Source organism: Thalassophryne amazonica, chromosome 4 (genome assembly GCF_902500255.1).
Source record: "Thalassophryne amazonica chromosome 4, fThaAma1.1, whole genome shotgun sequence".
NCBI classification, from domain to species: Eukaryota; Metazoa; Chordata; class Actinopteri; order Batrachoidiformes; family Batrachoididae; genus Thalassophryne; species Thalassophryne amazonica.
Genome location: NC_047106.1, coordinates 116,036,241 through 116,054,975, shown reverse-complemented (window position 1 = coordinate 116,054,975; position 18,735 = coordinate 116,036,241). Strand labels below are relative to the sequence as shown.

Genomic DNA, 18,735 nt, shown 5'->3' with positions numbered 1-18,735 from the left:
TATGTGACAGCGTTGAAAGGAGCCAATCTGTCACAGCCACTGACACTCCCTGGGTATGTTGGACCACTGGAGTAAGCAGACCAAAAGTAGAGCTATTCGCCCAGAGATCAGGCCATGTCCAGGTCTCAGGACCTTAAAGAGCGCTGCCAAGCTTTTCAAGCTCCATCAACAGCAATGGAGGATGATCATCCTTACTGAGAGAAAGTTCACCCATATGAGCTGCTGTGCAGTGGACGACCCCTTGACACTAACCCTTGGTTTCTCCATTGGTTCTTTCTTTTTCAGGGATGAGGATCCACGAAACGTTCCTCCATCTCCTTCACAACATGTGCCATCTACCAATGGAAGCTGCAGCAGCAGAGTTACTCCCATGGAATGTGGAAACAAAAGGTTTCTAAGAAAGCTTAGATTACCCGCTAGCTTGTCTGTATAATAAAATCCACAACTGCAGTATTAGACTTATTATGTCAGACATGTTTCCAATATCCACTTCATTTCTCAATCAATATCACCATCTCTGGTATTAACAATGAAGTGTAAAATTAAAGCCTCTTTCACCTCGGGCCAACGTAGAATTGAGTAATGTGGTGTACCAACTACGCTGGGCTTATGCAGTCCTACGTGTCAGTATGCTGAGGGACGCAAAGGGGCCCATGAAATGGACACAATAAATTAAGTATGTTTAATTTTTTCGTGGACATTTGGCGTAGAGCACTGGATGCAGTGCTCTATGGAAGTCTATGCAACACTCCACTATTGTATGCAAATCTACACAATACTGCGCTACTGTAGACCATGCCTCTGCAAGTGTACGCTACTCTACGCCAGTCCGGCGAAAAATCCTTTTAGGTTTTATTTTTTAATCAGTGCATACCTGCATGGCTAGATTTTATTTATTCCACTGGACTCTGCTGAACTTTGCTGCCAGTGAAGCTTTAAAACCACAGAAGAAGAAGAGGCAGGCCAAAGTTCCCCATGCGCGTGCAACATACGCAGCCATTCCTGCATAACAGATACGAAGCACAATGCAGAAGTGTGAAAGGGGCTTCAAGTGAAAATGTGTCCAGGTTGCTTATCTACATTAGAAGCTCATTGATGCCTCTCCTCCAATCTGTCCATTTTTCCTTTCTTTTTTATCTATATATCTATATATCTATCTATTTGAATTTCTTCTTTTGAGGTCCATTTGTCAGACAATGACTCCCAAGTATCAAGTAAAACACATAAAGTGATTGATAAAATGCTAATTATTGAAGCAACAACTTAAAAAGAAATGCAGGCACATTAATGCATCATATCACGTAGCATAGTTTGCTTTTAATGACATAAAAATGAAAAATTTGACTCTAAAAATGTCCCATTCCCTCACATCTGAGCTGTTTGTAAGACTCGCTCTCTTGTGAGCCATTAAGTGCTGTTCCACATAAAAACTAGTGGCGCCTGATTTGCATATGAAATTCCCTGGAATGAAACTCTGCCTAACTTGAATTTATTGCTCTAATCTTGGCACGAGAAGACAAATACGTCTAAGTGCTCAAACCCAATGATGTAATGCCTTCAAATTTGAAGCCCTTAACTCTGTGTACTGCCATTTTAGTTGGCGGTGGTTGATTTGTCAGAATTAACAGCGGGTGCTGATAAATATTTGAGTTTCAGCTTGTGTTTCAATTTCGTGTGTTGTTATGGTTGCAGTGGCAGAGTTGGCTGTTGTTCTGCTCTCTTTGTGAAGCACTGAAACTGAGCTTTCTTGTGTGGAGGATGGAGGGGAGCTGTGCTCCGGTGGAGTCTGTTACTAAGGCTTTTGTCTGCACCCTGGGGAGGAGTTGGTGGTCGATGGATGAGGAGGGCCACAGACATGTCCAACTAAAGATTTATGCCGTGAAAAAGAACTGCAATTGTTCCAAAGCGTCTCCCCCTTACTTTTCAGATAGGATTAGGTTTATACATTCATCTCTGCCAACAGATTTCCCTCCTCTAAGCCCTCAATACTCCGTTCTCACACTCACTCCGATAATCACATTAGCTTTGTCATTAAAAATGCTCCTCTTTGCACCCACTGCCTAAACCGCTTAAACCATCCATAGGGGTCGCATGCATTAGAAGAAGCAGAGCCAAAACAACTCCAAATGTCCATTGAGTGTTCATTTCTCCGAACGTGTTGCAGCTGTATCAACACTGTGCCCAAAGAACTAATTATGGCAAATAAACAAAAATGCATGGCTGCACTGAATTGTTGATGTGTGGTTGCTGTGTGGGGCCCAGAGGGGGTGTTGTAGAGGGTCAATAGCTGTGCTTGGTTTGTGCACGTGACACGCCAAGGTGACTGGTAGAATACACTGCTCCCAAGTCAGTCTGTCTGTGCAAAGCAGATGCTATACAGCAAAAGACTCTTAATGCCTTCATGACATATTTTGATGTTGAAAAGAGATTACAAGTTTTAGCATCATCTATATTACATATTTAACAATGTTGACCGGTTACTTATGTCGATGGTGGGACGTGCATCGTGGCATTTGTTATAAAGCCACTGAAATAAGAGGTGCTGAGCCTTTTGTTTAGTGGCCACATGAGCCATGCCAGACAAACGTCCTCTCTCTGTCACCATCCTCAGAGATCTGACAGAGCGTGCGACTGAAAGGACTATTGGTACCACACAAGAAAAGAAACGGTGGCTTACTTGTAGCTGCTCATCTAAAGAATACGTAAAATCGAAAGGACGCTAGATCCTGATGAATATTAATGAAGTTAATTGACAGCTGCTGCAAACAAAGGCTGGGAAGACCACAATAAACACTTGTAACACACGATCGGCTAAATCACATCCATTTCAATTAAGGACAAGCTGTCAGAGCAAAATAGGTGCTTAACCAAAGACAGATAACTTTAAAGTTTCAATGAAGAAAAAAAAAATGTTTTTGTTTAATCCTGCCAAGTGCATATGAGTAAACAAGCACGACCGTGTTTATTATGGACGATGCCAGTCACCCTCTGCACACCGTCATCAGCAACCAGAGGAGCCTCTTCAGCCACAGACTGCTCCTTCCCAAGTACAGGACCAACAGACTGAAAAACTCTGTTGTCCCTCAGGCCATCAGACTGTACAACTCCTCACTCAGGGGAGGAGGAGTAACAGGAAGACAGAGGCCGGGAAGGAGAGGAACAGCTGTAGCCAGTAAGATAGTATCTCTGGTATTCATATTGATACTTACCCTGTGTGCTGCTACACAATGCTGCTGGAACCTCAATTTCCCAGAGGGAGTCTTCCCAAGGGAATAATAAAGCTCAATCTAATCTAATTTTTCAGTACAGCTTTGAGTGTTATTGAGTGAATGTTCTATCTGTGTACAAGTGTACCTTGATTGGCCACTGAGGAAGGGGTTGCAGAAAGCTTGCTTCATAGGGGTAGTCCACCATGGCCAGGTTCACCCATGTCTCCTGAAGCCAGTTTTTGAACTTGCCAACAGCATTCTTGCCTTTAAGAGGTGTGCACAAGCTGAATTGTTCTGTCAGCCACTGAAGACCAGCCACTTGTCAAAACAGAAGAAAATGATTAAATTTCAAAATGGTATTAAATTCTGCAAGTGTGGTGGCCTGTACTATAACTGCCTACCCAGACAGATTTACTTAAAATTTACTACAAAGATAAGGTATCTGTAAAGGTATGATCACTATAGATGTACCATCTCTTCATACCGTATTTTCCAGACTATAAGTCACACTTTTTTACATGTTTTGGCCGGGGGTGCGACCTATACTCCGGTGCGACTTATAAATGAAAAATATACCAGTAGGATCTCAATTAATTTACTGTAACAAAACAATTTTACGTGACAGAGTCGATCTATGTTTTAAAATGGCCACCGGAAAAGGAAATGCAATGCATCATGGGCACTGTAGTATGACGGCCATCCTATAGTTCACGCTGGTCGCGATAACCAATCAGACAACAGAACTTTGGATGCGTATTCCTCACCTCACCCACAGCGTGTGAAGCTGACGAACACGGTGCTTGCTGTTATTCCGGCATGGCGAACAGAACAGCTTCAACCCTTGGATATCAATGTGAGCAGAGTGTTTAAGTTGACGCTGAGAGCTGCGTGGGAGCATTGGGTGAGCGACGGCGGAGGATTAGCGTGTGCACTTGGAAGGAGCTGGCGTCGATGATTGTGAAAGGCGTTTGAAGCAGACGAACATGGTGTTTATTCCGGGACGGCTAACAAAACAGCTTCAACCCTTGGATATCAGTGTGAGCAGAGTTGACGCTGAGAGCTGCATGGGAGCACTGAGCGACGGCGGAGGATTAGCGTCTGCACTTGGAAGGAGCTGGATCGACACCGCTGGGTGGTCATGAGCTGCGCAGGTAGGTGCTGCATGGTTCGGCTCGCAATGTGGTCCGCAAAATACAAACATATCCGTAGGTAAAATGCAGCTCACGAGAGGGCACTCGAGGCTTGTGTGACTGTTCCTGCGACTTCTGACTACCATAGAAAAATAAAAATTTTAACGTTACTGATAACATAACAAGACAACGGAGAAGGCCCGAAAAAATGCCACCAAAAAGAAAATCATACTCTGCAGATTACAAGTTGCGACTGGTGAAATATGCATCCGAAAACGGTAGCCGTCACAATATTATCATCTGAACTTTTCATGTTAACATACCTGTATGTCCATGGGACTTATAGTCCAGTGGACCTTATTTATGGTTTATTTTTCTTTATAATGGATAAAGTGGCTGGTGCGACTTATACTCCGGTGCGACTTATTTATGGTTTGTTTTTCTTTATAATGGATAAAGTGGCTGGTGCGACTTATACTCCGGTGCGACTTATAGTCCGGAAAATACGGTAATCTAATTTCAGATTCAGATGCGTACAATGGCACGCAGTGACATGCAGTGTTTTCGAATAGGATGCGCAATGTTCACAACTACTTCACGCAAGTGGCACGAAATTTATGCGTGCCAGAAATTTTGAACATTTCAAAAACTTCTTTGTGCACTGGCACTCAGCCGCGCACAGTTTACAACAGTTTAAGAAGAATTTACTCATTGGCACGCAGGATTGCATGCCAATGAGGAGATCAAATTCATGCAATAGGCATCCTAATTTATGCTAACATGTTTAAACAAGAGTGAAACCATTGTAATTGTGTTCCTGGTGACCTCTGACCCACACAGAATCAAGCTGAAAACAGCAGTATGACCTTGAGCTTTAACAAGATCCTAATAGATGCAAAGATGTCTAAATATTAGTGACTGATATTCGATGTGACCTCCGACCTACAAAAAACTAGACTTAAAGTAAAGACTTCTGCATTCTGGACACATGAGTTGCAAGCATTGTCTGAATTGTAATTTTTACCTGAGACCAAAATATGGCCATCAGGTATTGTGAAGACCTTGCATCTGTCTGTGGTCAGCATAAGTCCAGTTCTATTACTGCCAGGGTCTTCAAATTCACAGGGAACATTCTTGGAACACAGATCTTGGACAAGATGAAAGATGGCTAAGCTTGACCTATTTTAAGAGGTCAAAGGGTCACATTCTGTTTCCTATTTTTATGCTGTGATGGCCAAGGGTATTTTAGCATTGCATTATATTATAATTCAACAAATATAAAAGAATAAACAAACAAAAACAGCAGAATTTAGCTTCTGGGCTTTTAGCCCTAAAAAAAAAATTAAGAAATACTCCTCTCATCGTGTAAGCCAATAAAATACAGTTGTATGCAAAAGTTTGGGCACCCCTGATAATTTTCATGATTTTCCTTTATAAATCATTGGTTGTTTGGATCAGAAATTTCAGTTAAATATATCATATAGCAGACAAACGCCATGATATTTGAGAAGTAAAATGAAGTTTCTAGTATTTACCAAAAGTGTACAATAATTACTCACACACACACACACACACACACACACACACACACACACACACACACACACACACACACACACACACACACACACACACACACACACACACACACACTCATCTTCAACCGCTTAGTCCAATCAACGGTCGCGGGGGGGCCGGAGCCTATCCCAGCAGTCAGAGTGTGAGGCGGGGTACTCCCAGGACAGGACGCCAGTCTGTCACAGGGCCACAAACAGACAAACAAACACATGCACACCCACAGACACCTACAGACAATTTAAAGATTCCAATCCACCTAACTTGCATGTCTTTGGATGTGGGAGGAAACCGGAGAACCCGGAGGAAACCCACGCAAACACAGGGAGAACATACAAACTCCACACAGAAAGGCCACAGGCAGGAATTGAACCCATGACCTTCTAGGTGTGAGGCAACAGTGATACCACTAAGCCACCGTGCTGCCCATTTACAAACAAAATTAGGCAGGTGTATAAATTTGGGCACCCATGTCATTTTATTGATTTGAATACATTTAGCACTAATTATTGGAACACAAAATTGGTTTGGTAAGTTCACTGACTCTTGACCTCCTTACACAGGTGAATCCAATCATGAGAAAGGGTATTTAAGGTGGCCATTTGCAAATGATTCCCCTCTTTGCATCTCTTCTAATGAGTGGCAACATGAGAGCCTCTAAACAACTCTCAAATGACCTGAAAACAAAGACTGTTCAATATCATGGTTTAGGGGAAGGATACAAAAAGCTATCTCAAAGATTTCAGCTGTCAACTTCCACTGTGAGGAACATAGTGAGAAAATGGAAGACCGCAGCCACAGTACTAGTTAAGGCCAGAAGTGGCAGGCCAAGAAAAATCTCAGATAAGCTGTAGCAAAGGTTGGTGAGAACAGTCATAGTCAACCCACAAACCTGCTCCAAAGACCTACAACATGAACTTGCTGCAGATAGTGTCTCTGTGCATCGTTCAACTACACAGTGCACTTTGCACAAAGAGATGCTGTATGATTCTGCAATGCAGAAGAAGCCTTTTCTGCGTACACGCCACAAACAGAGTCGCTTGAGGTATGCTAAAGCACATTTGGACAAGCCAGTTTCATTTTGGAATAAGGTGTTGTGGGCTGATGAGACTCAAATTGAGTTATTTGAACATAACAAGGGGCGGAAAAAGAACACAGCATTCCAAGAAAAACACTTGCTACCTACAGTAAAATTTGGAGGTGGTTCCATCATGCTGTGGGACTGTGTGGCCAGTGCAGGTCCTGGGAATCTTGTTAAAGTTGAGGGTCACATGGATTCCAGTCAATATCAGCAGATTCTTGAGAACAATGTTCATGAATCAGTGACAAAGTTGAAGTTACGCCGGGGCTGGATCTTTCAACAAGACAACGACCCTAAACACTGCTCAAAATCTACTAAGGCATTTATGCAGAGAAACAAGTACAACGTTCTGAATGGCCATCTCAGTCCCCAGCGCTGAATATTATTGAAAATCTATGGTGTGACTTTAAGTGGGCTGTCCATGCTCAGAAACCAACAATCCTGAGATGTTTTGTAAAGAAGAATGGTCCAAAATACCATCAACCAGAATCCAGACTCCCATTGGAAGCTATAGGAAGCATTTAGAGGCTGTTATTTCTGCAAAAGGAGGATCTACTAAATATTAATGTATTTTTTTCTGTTGGGGTGCCCAAATTTATGCACCTGCCTAATTTTGTTTCAATAATTATTGTACACTTTCGGTAAATACTAGAAACTTCATTTCACTTCTCAAATATCAGTGTGTTTGTCTGCTATATGATATACACTCACTCACTCATCTTCAACCGCTTAGTCCAATTAAGGGTTGCAGAGTGCTGGAGCCAATCCCAGCAGTGATATAATTAACTGAAATTGCTGATCCAACAACCAATGATTTATAAAGGAAAATCATGGAAATCAGGAGTGCCCAAACTTTTACATACAACTGTATACTTTCATTTTTTTTTTAAATAAGATTCCAAACTCTGTTTTATCACCCTCAAATAACACTCCTATTTGGAATAATCCTGACTTCTTACTTAATATCATTTTGTATTTATTTATTTTTTGTACGTTTGATTGAAGTTGGTGGCTGGTTCTCTGCAGCATCACCTTCATGTTTCTCAGCTGTTCGCTGTTTATTCTGCTGTGTTTCTAAAGTGACAGGTACCATGTTTCTGGCTGAAGCTGTGCAAACATTCTGACTGGCTACAGAATGACTGAAACACTACATATAAAACATCACCGAACTGTATTTTGTAAATGAGTGACAAAACTAAAAAGATGAGGAAGGGTTTTTTTTTTTTATTGGTGTACATTTATTGTAGACTAACTAATGGAAATAAAAAATACCTCTCAGTTCAAGAAAACCTTTCCTCGACATTAGGGTTGTTAAAAGGTTCACAGGGTGCAGATCTTCACTCAGTCCCAAAACACCACTGTTTACAGCAGAATGTATTTTTAAAATGGTATTAAAATATCTGCCTCCACATGTAGGTCAGGCCAAGGTCAATATTTTCATTATGTTTTGTGACTATCATTGTATTACTTTTTGAGAGATCCTGTAAAACACAGAAGACTGGGTGCAAGGAAGATGGGATCTTGTAAATATGAACACTAAGGAAAAGGCTATGCTAAGCAAAGCATAAAACATTTCCATTTTATCAATTCACAAGTTCATCCTGCTAATGTGTCTTCTGTGGACCAATTGTAGATCTGATGTCTGAAGGTTTTAGTTACAGGATTCAGTGTACAGTTACTCGATTTGATAAATATCAAAAACATGCACAAGCATTGTGAAATGCTTATTTCATACAGAAAATGCAGGGGAAAAAATGTAAAACTTCTATTTGGTTTATATTGAACAGTTGTCTGTCCAGATGGTTGTCATCCAGGAATCAAGGCAGTTTTGTGATGTGGTGGATGCAGCAATGCACAGCACTATTTTATGCTCCCAGAGCTGACCTGACTTCTACTGTCGCGTAAGCAGCCTGATGATTATGTGAAATGCAGAATCACAGTGTAGGTTATGCTTCCTTACAACATTAAGGGCACGTTCTTCAAAACCATGTCCCTGAACAACAACATCCCAGTAAGCTTACTTTCAGTCCTACAGTGTTATTATGGTTGTGGAATACACACACCCACGATCATGGTTTCAAACCTAAAACAATGACCTGGGAACAACAAGAATATGAGAAGTAATAATCCTCCACATGTTGACTGCAGGACTTACCAGAGGAAGAAATGTTATCGATGGCCTTCCATGACCTTCTGATGTTTGCGTCACAGTAACGGCCACTTCTGGAAAAGTCCTGTGTTACTATTTTGAAGAAATCACCACACTTCACCATGTCTGGGAACTGCCATATTGGTGCAGAGGATGCGAGCGCTCTGAAAGGCACAAATCAATCTTCATTTTTTCCTCAACATTATGAACAGGTGCAGTGCCTGCATGAACCCACAGCGCCCTGAGCAAACACTGATAAGCTCACCACCGACAAGTGACACTTTTCTGCAGAAGGCTTTTACAAAGTACCGTTCAGTGATTTTGACCTTGGACCTTTTGACCCCAAAATCAAAAGGTTTCCTGGGGTTACCATGCCTAAGGCACATATCAAGTATGGTGACAATCAGACATTTAGGAAAAAGGTTAATGTACTCACAAGATTTTAAAAAGTACACTCCAATGACCTTGAGCTTTGACCCCAAAGCCAACAGGCTTCTTGGGGTTAATATAACTAACACACATACCACGCCTGCTGCTTAATGAGCAGCTTAAAGAAAAAAAGAAGTTAATGCACTCACAAGATTTTTACAAAGTACACCCCAGACCTTTGACCCCAAAATCAATAGGCTTCTTCGGGTCAATACGTGTACTGCATATACTAAGTTTGGCGACAGTCGGGCCAGGACAACTGAACCTATCTTGCTCACAAGAGAAATAAATGTCATATGACTGAGTGACTCTGTCGAGTCCACTGGCTGCAATGTGAGGAAAAAAGAAAAAGACGCCCGTTTTTCTAGGTTATATAAATACTTTTATTCCTGCAAAGTAATTGCTGGTTCACTAAGGTTGACTGGTGCCTCAGATGGGTTGTGATTCATCCTGGAACATGAACATTCTGCTGCGGAATCTCCTAATGTAATTTTAATATCCTGAATTAAGACCCCACAGATTCAACATGTTGGCAAAAGTCAAATTCTGCCGTTCGATACAGACGCTCGACTGCCTGCTGGAGATACTAAATGCAAATTGTGGCCCAAAACACTAAGAGAGCAACATATCCAAGGAAAGGAGCTCTCAGCTTCAGAAATTATACTTTTTGTTTTCTACTCAGTATCTGTTACCATGAAACAATGACAGACGGATAAATCATGTCATGTGACTGTTCATTTTCATTTCTGAATATTGAAGAATTTTTAGTCATTACCTTCTGCATCTGTTTGCAGCTTCAGAAATGCAACGTTATCGAGTACCTCTCTGGGTAAATCTAACCTTTAAGCTTCCATAACTTCAGTATTATCTTACCCAACAACTATATTGGGGTATTTCATCCTAAACCAGGCAGCCAGCATCCCTCCATACGATCCTCCAACAGCGATGACAGGACTCTGCTGAGCTCCAGGTACTGTACTTTTCAGATTCACAATCAATACTGCGAAATCTGCCAAGGCCTGTTCTGAGGTCAGGTAGTTCAGATGTTTGGTATCCTGTAACAAAACCAAAAAGCATCATACACGTATTCCCTGAGATACAATAATCCACCCATCCGTCCATCCATTCAACCATGATCTATACTTGCTTACTCCAATTAAGGGTAATGGGGGGCTATTTTGCTTTAATTTAATTTATTATTTGAATTCTTTCAGCTACTAAGACCCCAGTCACAGATAGCAAGAATGTGCAGGAACCAAGCAGAATCGGTCGGAACAGGAAAAAAAACCCAAACCTCAAGTCACAGTCGGGAGGGACAGACAGTCGGACAGCCGTGTACGACTGCCAGATGACCACGTGGAATATGGGCGGAGACAGTCCGGACTGAGTCCTGCACACCCGCACAACCGCAGCCCAAACATTGTCGGACAACAGTACGGAGAGACAGACTGCTGTCAGACTGCACCAAAAACATAAACACCCCAACTAGTGGACAGATGCACCTGAGTGCTGTCACTCACCCACTCATACACCCATTCGCGCATTCACTTGCACCCTTGTGCACACTGACCTGAGCAGGACATAGCGGTGGCAGGATGGACATGCGTCTTCCACACATGACAGACTGTTAGCACCGTGCTCATGGACACAGCACGACAACAGAGACGTCGTCAGCAAACTGAGCGCACGAGAGAGCTGTGTTCCACGCTGAGTGGTTGGATTGCCAGCGCATGGCGCGCCGCAGGACAGTGCCTGATATGGAATATGTTTATGCCATAGTGGATGGAAATTTGTGAGTCGGTGTCATTAGCAAATGGTGCAGCTGGGGCCAGAGGGGCTTCCTTGGCCATTGTCCACCCTGCGCTGTGCAACGCATCTGAAGCTGTACCGGAGGTAAGTTCACATGTACACTGATGGTGTCATGGGTTGGCGAAACAGTTAAATGGTGCATATGTCATAATCTGTGTATTACGGGGGTGACAGCCCGTTCAGCTGCATTGCAGCACTGCGCCGAGCCTCTGACATGCACAATGAAGCATGGACTCACAGTGACAGAAGGTGCTCTCAGTTTGATTGCGCAATGTTCAGGCCCACGTCACATGATGGAATGCGTGCCACATACATGCTGCATATCAACATATCCTTTGTACTCCCTGAACAGGATCCAGTGGAGGTGCACGTATGTGGCACAAGCGGGACATGTCGGCAGGATCTGACATGCCCGATCCATGTTGGGGTTCACCGCGATCAGATTGTTCCGACTGCTATTATGACACCATATAAATATGTAGATTGCAGTGGGATTGCGTTCAGACTTGACATAGACTGACGTTGGATGGGTGTCGCGTCTGGACTGCGCCAAAACATTCGAAGCAGCCGCGGAAATGGGCGGCCCACATAGACTGCTCTGAGACTGCTGTCCAATGTTTCCAGACTGCACCTCGACACTTTTTGGATGTGGGCCGAGTCATTATTCTTACGCCATTCGCCCTCATTCTTGCCATGTGTGACGGGGGTCTTAGTACTTGAAATGTAGCATAAAATCATAGTATGGTTTGTCCAAATCACAACATAAATCAGCCTAATGCGCTTCACAAGGGTAAGGTCGAACCTTACCAACCCCCCTGAGCAAATACATAGACAACAGTGGTGAATATTAGTTATTTATTTTATTTTATATGAAGGTCTCCATGGTGATAACTGGTGGGTTATGTTAGACTGTTGTCTCCCATTAGTTTGTGTTTTATTAATTTTTAAAACGTTGATCACTATGTAAACCAGGGGTGGGCAACTTGTTCCAGAAAGGGCCAAGAGGGTGCAGGTTTTCTTTGCAGCCACTGATTTCACCAGGTGATTTCACTGATTAACTGATTCCATCTGCTCAAAGTGATACCCACCCCTGATGTACACCGAAGGGTACAATTTCAACAGTTTTGTATAAGAAGCATGTGTTTTTTTAAATTGATATCGTTGTTGTTTGCTGTCCACAGTTGTTCATGGTCAACATGGCAGATCCAGTACAGATCCACACTAACATTTACAACAGTTGTCCTTCCTGACAGAAGTCCATTTCTACATGGAGAAACGCTCACAGTGTCTGGTGTTCCAAAGTGGTCTCTCTGCCAGTTACTAACATCGACCTACTCTGGTTCACTTCTGAGATCTGACAGGATCACATGCACATAGAACAGAGTGACTGCACTTTCATTTGATATCATCAAACATAATAATATGTAACTGTAATATGTAAATAGCTTCAACAAAACAGATCACATCTAGATCTGCATCTCCGATGTGCCTTCTGGCAAACTGGAGCTGAACTTTCAAGTTTTCTTTTAAAAAATAATCCTCTTCTATATCACTTCATCATGAAGCTGTACAACTGCTGATGCAAAATTCAAACCTTAAGGCCCTGTCACACCTTGACGATTTAGGCAGCATATGCCAATCGCATTAAAAAATGCTGGCATAAGTCCAATAATTTAAGGGTAAGTTTTTTATAAGTTAAGAGCATGGTGAAACATACTGAAGCTCGCTGATATACTCGTATATCCTAATAAGCTGAGCTCCTCAAAAAAATTTGGGGCATGCTGAAAATTATCAACGCATGCAAGTGTGTGATTCATACATCCCATACATGCGGGACATAAGTTGTAGGTAAGTTCTGTGATTGCTGGCACACGTTTCTTGTAATTTACTCATAAGTCTAAATCCATCCATTAATACTGTCCACTTGATTGGCTGAAACCTGCAGTCTTCATGCAAACAGACCTGTTCATTTCAGTCCAATTCACCATCACAGATGGACATGAATCCACATAAAGCTCCTTGTTTTTAAAAATGACGTCTGATAATACTTTAATTCGTGGCTGGAAACGTAGAGTTATAAAGCAAGTCCCTCAGTGGTTTTCTGCTCCAGATGTCTTTCTCATGCCCGTGTTGCACTCTGATCACACAGAAGTGCTGTGATCATTTAAACTTTTAAAGCACCGTCGCTGTGGTGTGATCATCAGATGACCTGATCGATCAATCAGGTGTGATCACCCTGATTAATGCGCTGTAACTCTTTAAAGCATCGTTGCTGTTGTGTGATCATCAGATGACCTGATTGATCAAGTGTGGTCACACCTGGTTAATGCGCTGTTTAAACATTTAAAGCGCCGTCGCTGTCGGTGACCACCACACCAACAGATCACACAGCACTTCATTCAGATAACACCTTATCATGGTCGACCGGTGCTTTAAAAGTTTAAATCATCACAGTGTTTTGTTATTCAGGTCTGTAATGACATGATCAGGTCTGATCAGACGACAGCGACGACACTTTAAAAGTTTAAAGAGTCACAGCACATCATTCATTCACAGCAGCGTTTACCACAGCCAGTTGACGCATCAGCATTCTGTACACAATGAAAATGGTCCAACAAGATAAAAAATATGAAAAAAAAAAGCAAAATTATTCTGTTTCTGACCTGCATCACACCATGCAGTACCGACCCCGAACCACTGGGTGGAAACGGGGCTGTCGGCATACGCTGGCTAATCCTCAAGGTGTGACACCTGCATTAATTTATTAGACGTACACCAGCGTGTGCGACCGCTTTTTAATACGGTTGGCACACGCAGGCTAACTCATCAAGGTGTGACAGGGCCTTTACACTTTGCGCAATTTCTCCAGTCACAGCCACAGAAGCCTATAACTTCTTCTGGGTTGCCTGGGTGTCTTGACTTTCCTCACTCATCTCCTTCTCGCACAGTCACTTACGTTTTGAAAACTATCCGCTCCACACAGATTTACCATGCCATACTGTTTGTATTTATTCATAACTGACGTAAATAAAGTGCAATACATAATTAGTGTCTTAAAAATGTTCATGTATCCATCCTCTGACTTGTCTGAAGAAGACTGGATGGAAAAGTGATGGTTTATGTGTTATGTTAAAAGGTGTACTTATTTATTCACACAATCATTTTAGCTTTAATTTTTTATTTATTTTAATTCATGATGTAGAGATTACTTTTCGCTGTGCATTTAAGGACATAATTTTAAAATTTTAATATAAAAAGACTGAATTTTTGCTTTGTTTTTGAAGTCCTAAAAAAATATGAACATGTTAAAGCTCAAGGGGTTCCCAAACTTTCAAGCAGCACTGTATGTACCATTTTAGAATGAAATGCTTCAAATATCAGGCATGCATGCGTAACTGCTGCTCACTTACATTTACATGTAAATACACAACTTCAATCATATTACCTCAAAAGTTTCAAGTGAAATGTTGGTAATTCACTTACACTGTAAGATTCCTGTCCAAACGGCAGTGACTCTCCATAGTAACGATGCTCTGCAAAAACTAGCATGGCACCCAGTTCTTCTGCAATTTCCCACATGAAGCCCTGAGCACAAAACAACAGCATGCTCTGCAAGTCAAACTGAAGACTGTGGGCGGTTAAATATGAATGATGTAAACAGGACATAGGTATTTACAGTGTTGTTACAGAACCAGGTGATATCTCCTTCATTGCCGGTGTAGAACAAAATTGGACCTCCTTGTTGATGCCAGTGTTTGTCAGCCACAAGATACCTTTGTTTGAAGGTGCCATCCACCAGGAAGCCAAAATGATCAATCTGTTGTGGTGATTTAAGAAAAAAATGACAAGAAAAGAAAATTAATCAACATGAACAGTGCTCACAAGACAGCATACCTGTTCAGAAGTCAACAGATGATGGAATTATGGTGGGAAAGTTTGATGTTGATGATGCACCTGCTAGTTTTTTAGTCATAAAAAAATCAATAAAATAACATTCGCAACCTTAAAGAAAATGACAATTACGTAATTCTGCCAAAGGTGTTGTTTATTTTTCAAAAATTAATTAAACGATTTTTAACCAAACTTGATGAGAAGGTGATGGAAAGTGATAATAAAAACCATTAACCAGTTTTCAAAACGGTATGGAGTTATAAAAAGTAATGCATCTGTCTCAGTTGCAGAAGGACTCAGACCATGAGAAACAAAATTCTCTGGTCTGATGAGACAAAGACTGAACTCTTTGGCATGAATGCCAGGCGTCATGTTTGGAGGAAACCGGGCACCATCCCTACAGTGAAGCATGGTGATGGCAGCATCGTGCTGTGGGAATGTTTTTCAGCAGCATGAACTGGGAGACTATGAGGGAAAGATCAATGTAGCAATGTACAAGAGACATTTTGGATAAAAACCAGCTCAACTTCAATTCTGTGAATGTCCTTGAGTGGCACAACCAGAGCCCAGACCTGAATCCGAATGAACATCTCTGGAGAGATCTGAAAATGCCTGTGCACCGATGCTCCCCACCCAACCTGATGGAGCTTGAGAGATGTTGCAAAACGAAATGGGAAAAACTGCCCAAAAATAGGTGCGCCAAGCTCAAGGCATCATACTCAGACTTGAGGCCTGAGACTGTAATTGCTGTCAAAGGTCCATCAACAAAGTATTGAGCAAAGTGTGTGAATACTTATGTACATACTCTGACTGATGCATGCTACACTAATGAGAAATGATTAGCTGCAATTTGTCTATAAAATTTTGGAGTTAGGTTGTTGTGTCACATTAGTTCCACTTTAGGTGAGCTATGAGATACACTTCTTGGCTGAAACCAACAATTTCACAGGGAAGACAGCCTCATCTGGCGCCTTGGGGCCACAGCAGAGTCGCCCAATCCGTGAAGCAGCCCCAACACTTTTTTTTACTAAATGTTTTTGTTTCCTCTTCCCTCCCTGCCTGACCTTCCCAGTAGATACAAAGCCAGGAATTTTATGAGCCAATGACAGCAAAAAGATTCTGGGGCCTCAGCGTGCTCATTCAAACATCAGCTCCTTAGAGCTCACCAGAGCTTTTGAGTGAATCCGTCTCACGCTTTATCACAAAATTAAGATTCAGTGTAAGACAAAGTATTTTTATTAAAACGAAAAAAGTATCAGAATACACTGCTTGAAATGTGTGACTGAGCATTTAAAAGGTTTGTCTTTTAATTAACATTTTGCAGTGACATATGGCTGCCTTTTCATGTTACTGCAATGGAGACACGCACCTCCAAAGCACCTGAAGAGGCGTGCAGGACCAAAAGCATATCACAGTGAAAAAACAAATGATCCACAGAGCCACGGCGTTCCCAGTCAGAAAAAAAATTTATTTAACAAAAAATAAATGTAACGTTTCAGGCAAATGCCCTTCGTTTGCATCACTACTCTTAGCTTCATAGTGGAGTAGAGCAGAGAAGGATTGTCTTTCACAAAAACAGATCAAATCCAGGATTGCATCTCAGATGTACCTTCTGGCAATTTGTAGCTAAACTTTCAGGTCTTCTTTTTAAGAAAATCCTCCTCTATACCACTTCATCATGAAGATGGATAACTGGTGATACAAAATGCAAAGCTTGCACTTTGCATAATTTCTCCAATCCCAGCCACGTAAGCCTATAAGTTCTCCTGGGTTGTCTGGGTGTCTTGGTAGCTTTCTCTTCTACTTCTTGCACAGTCACTCAGTTTTTGAGAACTGTCTACTCCATGCAGATTTAACCTAGAGTGCCATATTGTTTGTATTTCTTTTTAATTGATGTAAATAAAGTCCAAAACATATTCAGTGGCAGCTTTACCATCAGAGAGCCTCGTCCACAACTACCACAAAAGACACCAAGCTGTCATTAATGTTAAAGGGGGCAACACACAGTATTAAGAACAGTATGTAAACTTTAATCAGGTTCATTTGGGTAGTTTGTGTTGTCATTATGAATTAAGAGTAAACACAGTTGCCTGACAATAAATGGCTTCACCCAACCACTAACCATGAGTGAAAAAAAAGTTTTCATACGAGGTCTGTTAGAAAAGTATCCGACCTTATTATTTTTTTCAAAAACCATATGGATTTGAATCACGTGTGATTGCGTCAGACAAGCTTGAACCTTCGTGCGCATGCGTGAGTTTTTTCACGCCTGTCGGTTGCGTCATTCGCTTGTGGGCAGGCTTTGAGTGAGGAGTGGTCCACCCCTCTCGTCTTTTTTTTCATTGTTTAGGAACGGCTCAGAGACTGCCGCTTTGCTTGATCAAAATTTTTTCAGAAACTGTGAGGCACATCCAAGTGGACACCATTCGAGAAATTCAGATGGTTTTTGGTGAAAATTTTATGGGCTTCAAAGAGATTACGGAGTGTTACTGTCGCTTTAAGGATGGCCCCCAGCGGCTGATGGCGCGCCGCGCTCCGAGGCCGCCATCAACAGGCTGAATGACCATTTCTTTCTAAACGGATGGCTGTATGGATCCGTGACCATCGTGTGCCATTTCTCTGGTTATCACAAGAGCTGGACATCAACCATTTTCCGGCAGATTTCACTTTTAACAAGAGATTTTGTCATGGAAAGCCGAGCGGAGGCTTCGCGCGTCACGATGGATTCGCTACTGGAGCGAGACAAAACCTCCTCCGTTTTGGTCTCAGTTGAGTGATTATCCGAGAAATTGTGGATGTGCCTGGACATGCCAGAACATGTCCTGTGAGGCTTCATCACGGCGTTGTTTTGCGCCATGCGGCACCGCCGCGACACGCGGAATTCCTCTGCACTGTGTCGAAGTGGTGATGTCCACGTCTTTTCACAATTCCTGTGCTAGCCAGATGACATCCCGGATAAAACACAGCGTCCAGTTTGGAAATGAACGGCGCATTCCACTGTTACAGGAGTTTTTGTCATGGAAAGAGGAAAAGAGGCTTCGCACGTCGCGGCGGTGCCGCATGGCACAAAGCAACACTGTAATGAAGCCTCAAAGGACATGTTCTGGCATGTCCAGGCACATCCACAATTTCTCAGATAATCACTCGACTGAAAAACCACCGACAGCTGTCTGAACGCCATCTCAAAGCCGTCCTGTGAGACCAAAATGGAGGAGGTTTTGTCTCGCTCCAGTAGCGAATCCATCGTGACGCGCGAAGCGTCCGCTCGGCTTTCCATGACAAAATCTCTTGTTAAAAGTGAAATCTTCTGGAAAATGGTTGATGTCCAGCTCTTGTGATAACCAGATAAATTGCACACGATGGTCACGGATCCATACAGCCATCCGTTTAGAAAGAAATGGTCGTTCAGCCTGTCGATGGCGGCTTCAGAGCGCGGCGCGCCATCAGCTGCTGGGGGCCGTC

At 42.3% G+C, this 18,735-nt stretch overlaps 1 protein-coding gene across 1 annotated transcript in view; it reads right to left on the bottom strand.

The window, feature by feature from the left end:
- Positions 1-18,735, bottom strand: part of prcp (prolylcarboxypeptidase (angiotensinase C)) — a 42,042-nt gene that overhangs the window by 10,994 nt on the left and 12,313 nt on the right. The window contains exons 2-6 of the mRNA XM_034168459.1: positions 15,059-15,199; positions 14,866-14,967; positions 10,447-10,628; positions 9,151-9,308; positions 3,355-3,527 (exon numbers count right to left, since the gene is read on the bottom strand). Of these exons, the coding sequence (XP_034024350.1) occupies positions 3,355-3,527; positions 9,151-9,308; positions 10,447-10,628; positions 14,866-14,967; positions 15,059-15,199 (756 nt within the window). The remainder of the gene's footprint in view (positions 1-3,354; positions 3,528-9,150; positions 9,309-10,446; positions 10,629-14,865; positions 14,968-15,058; positions 15,200-18,735) is intronic.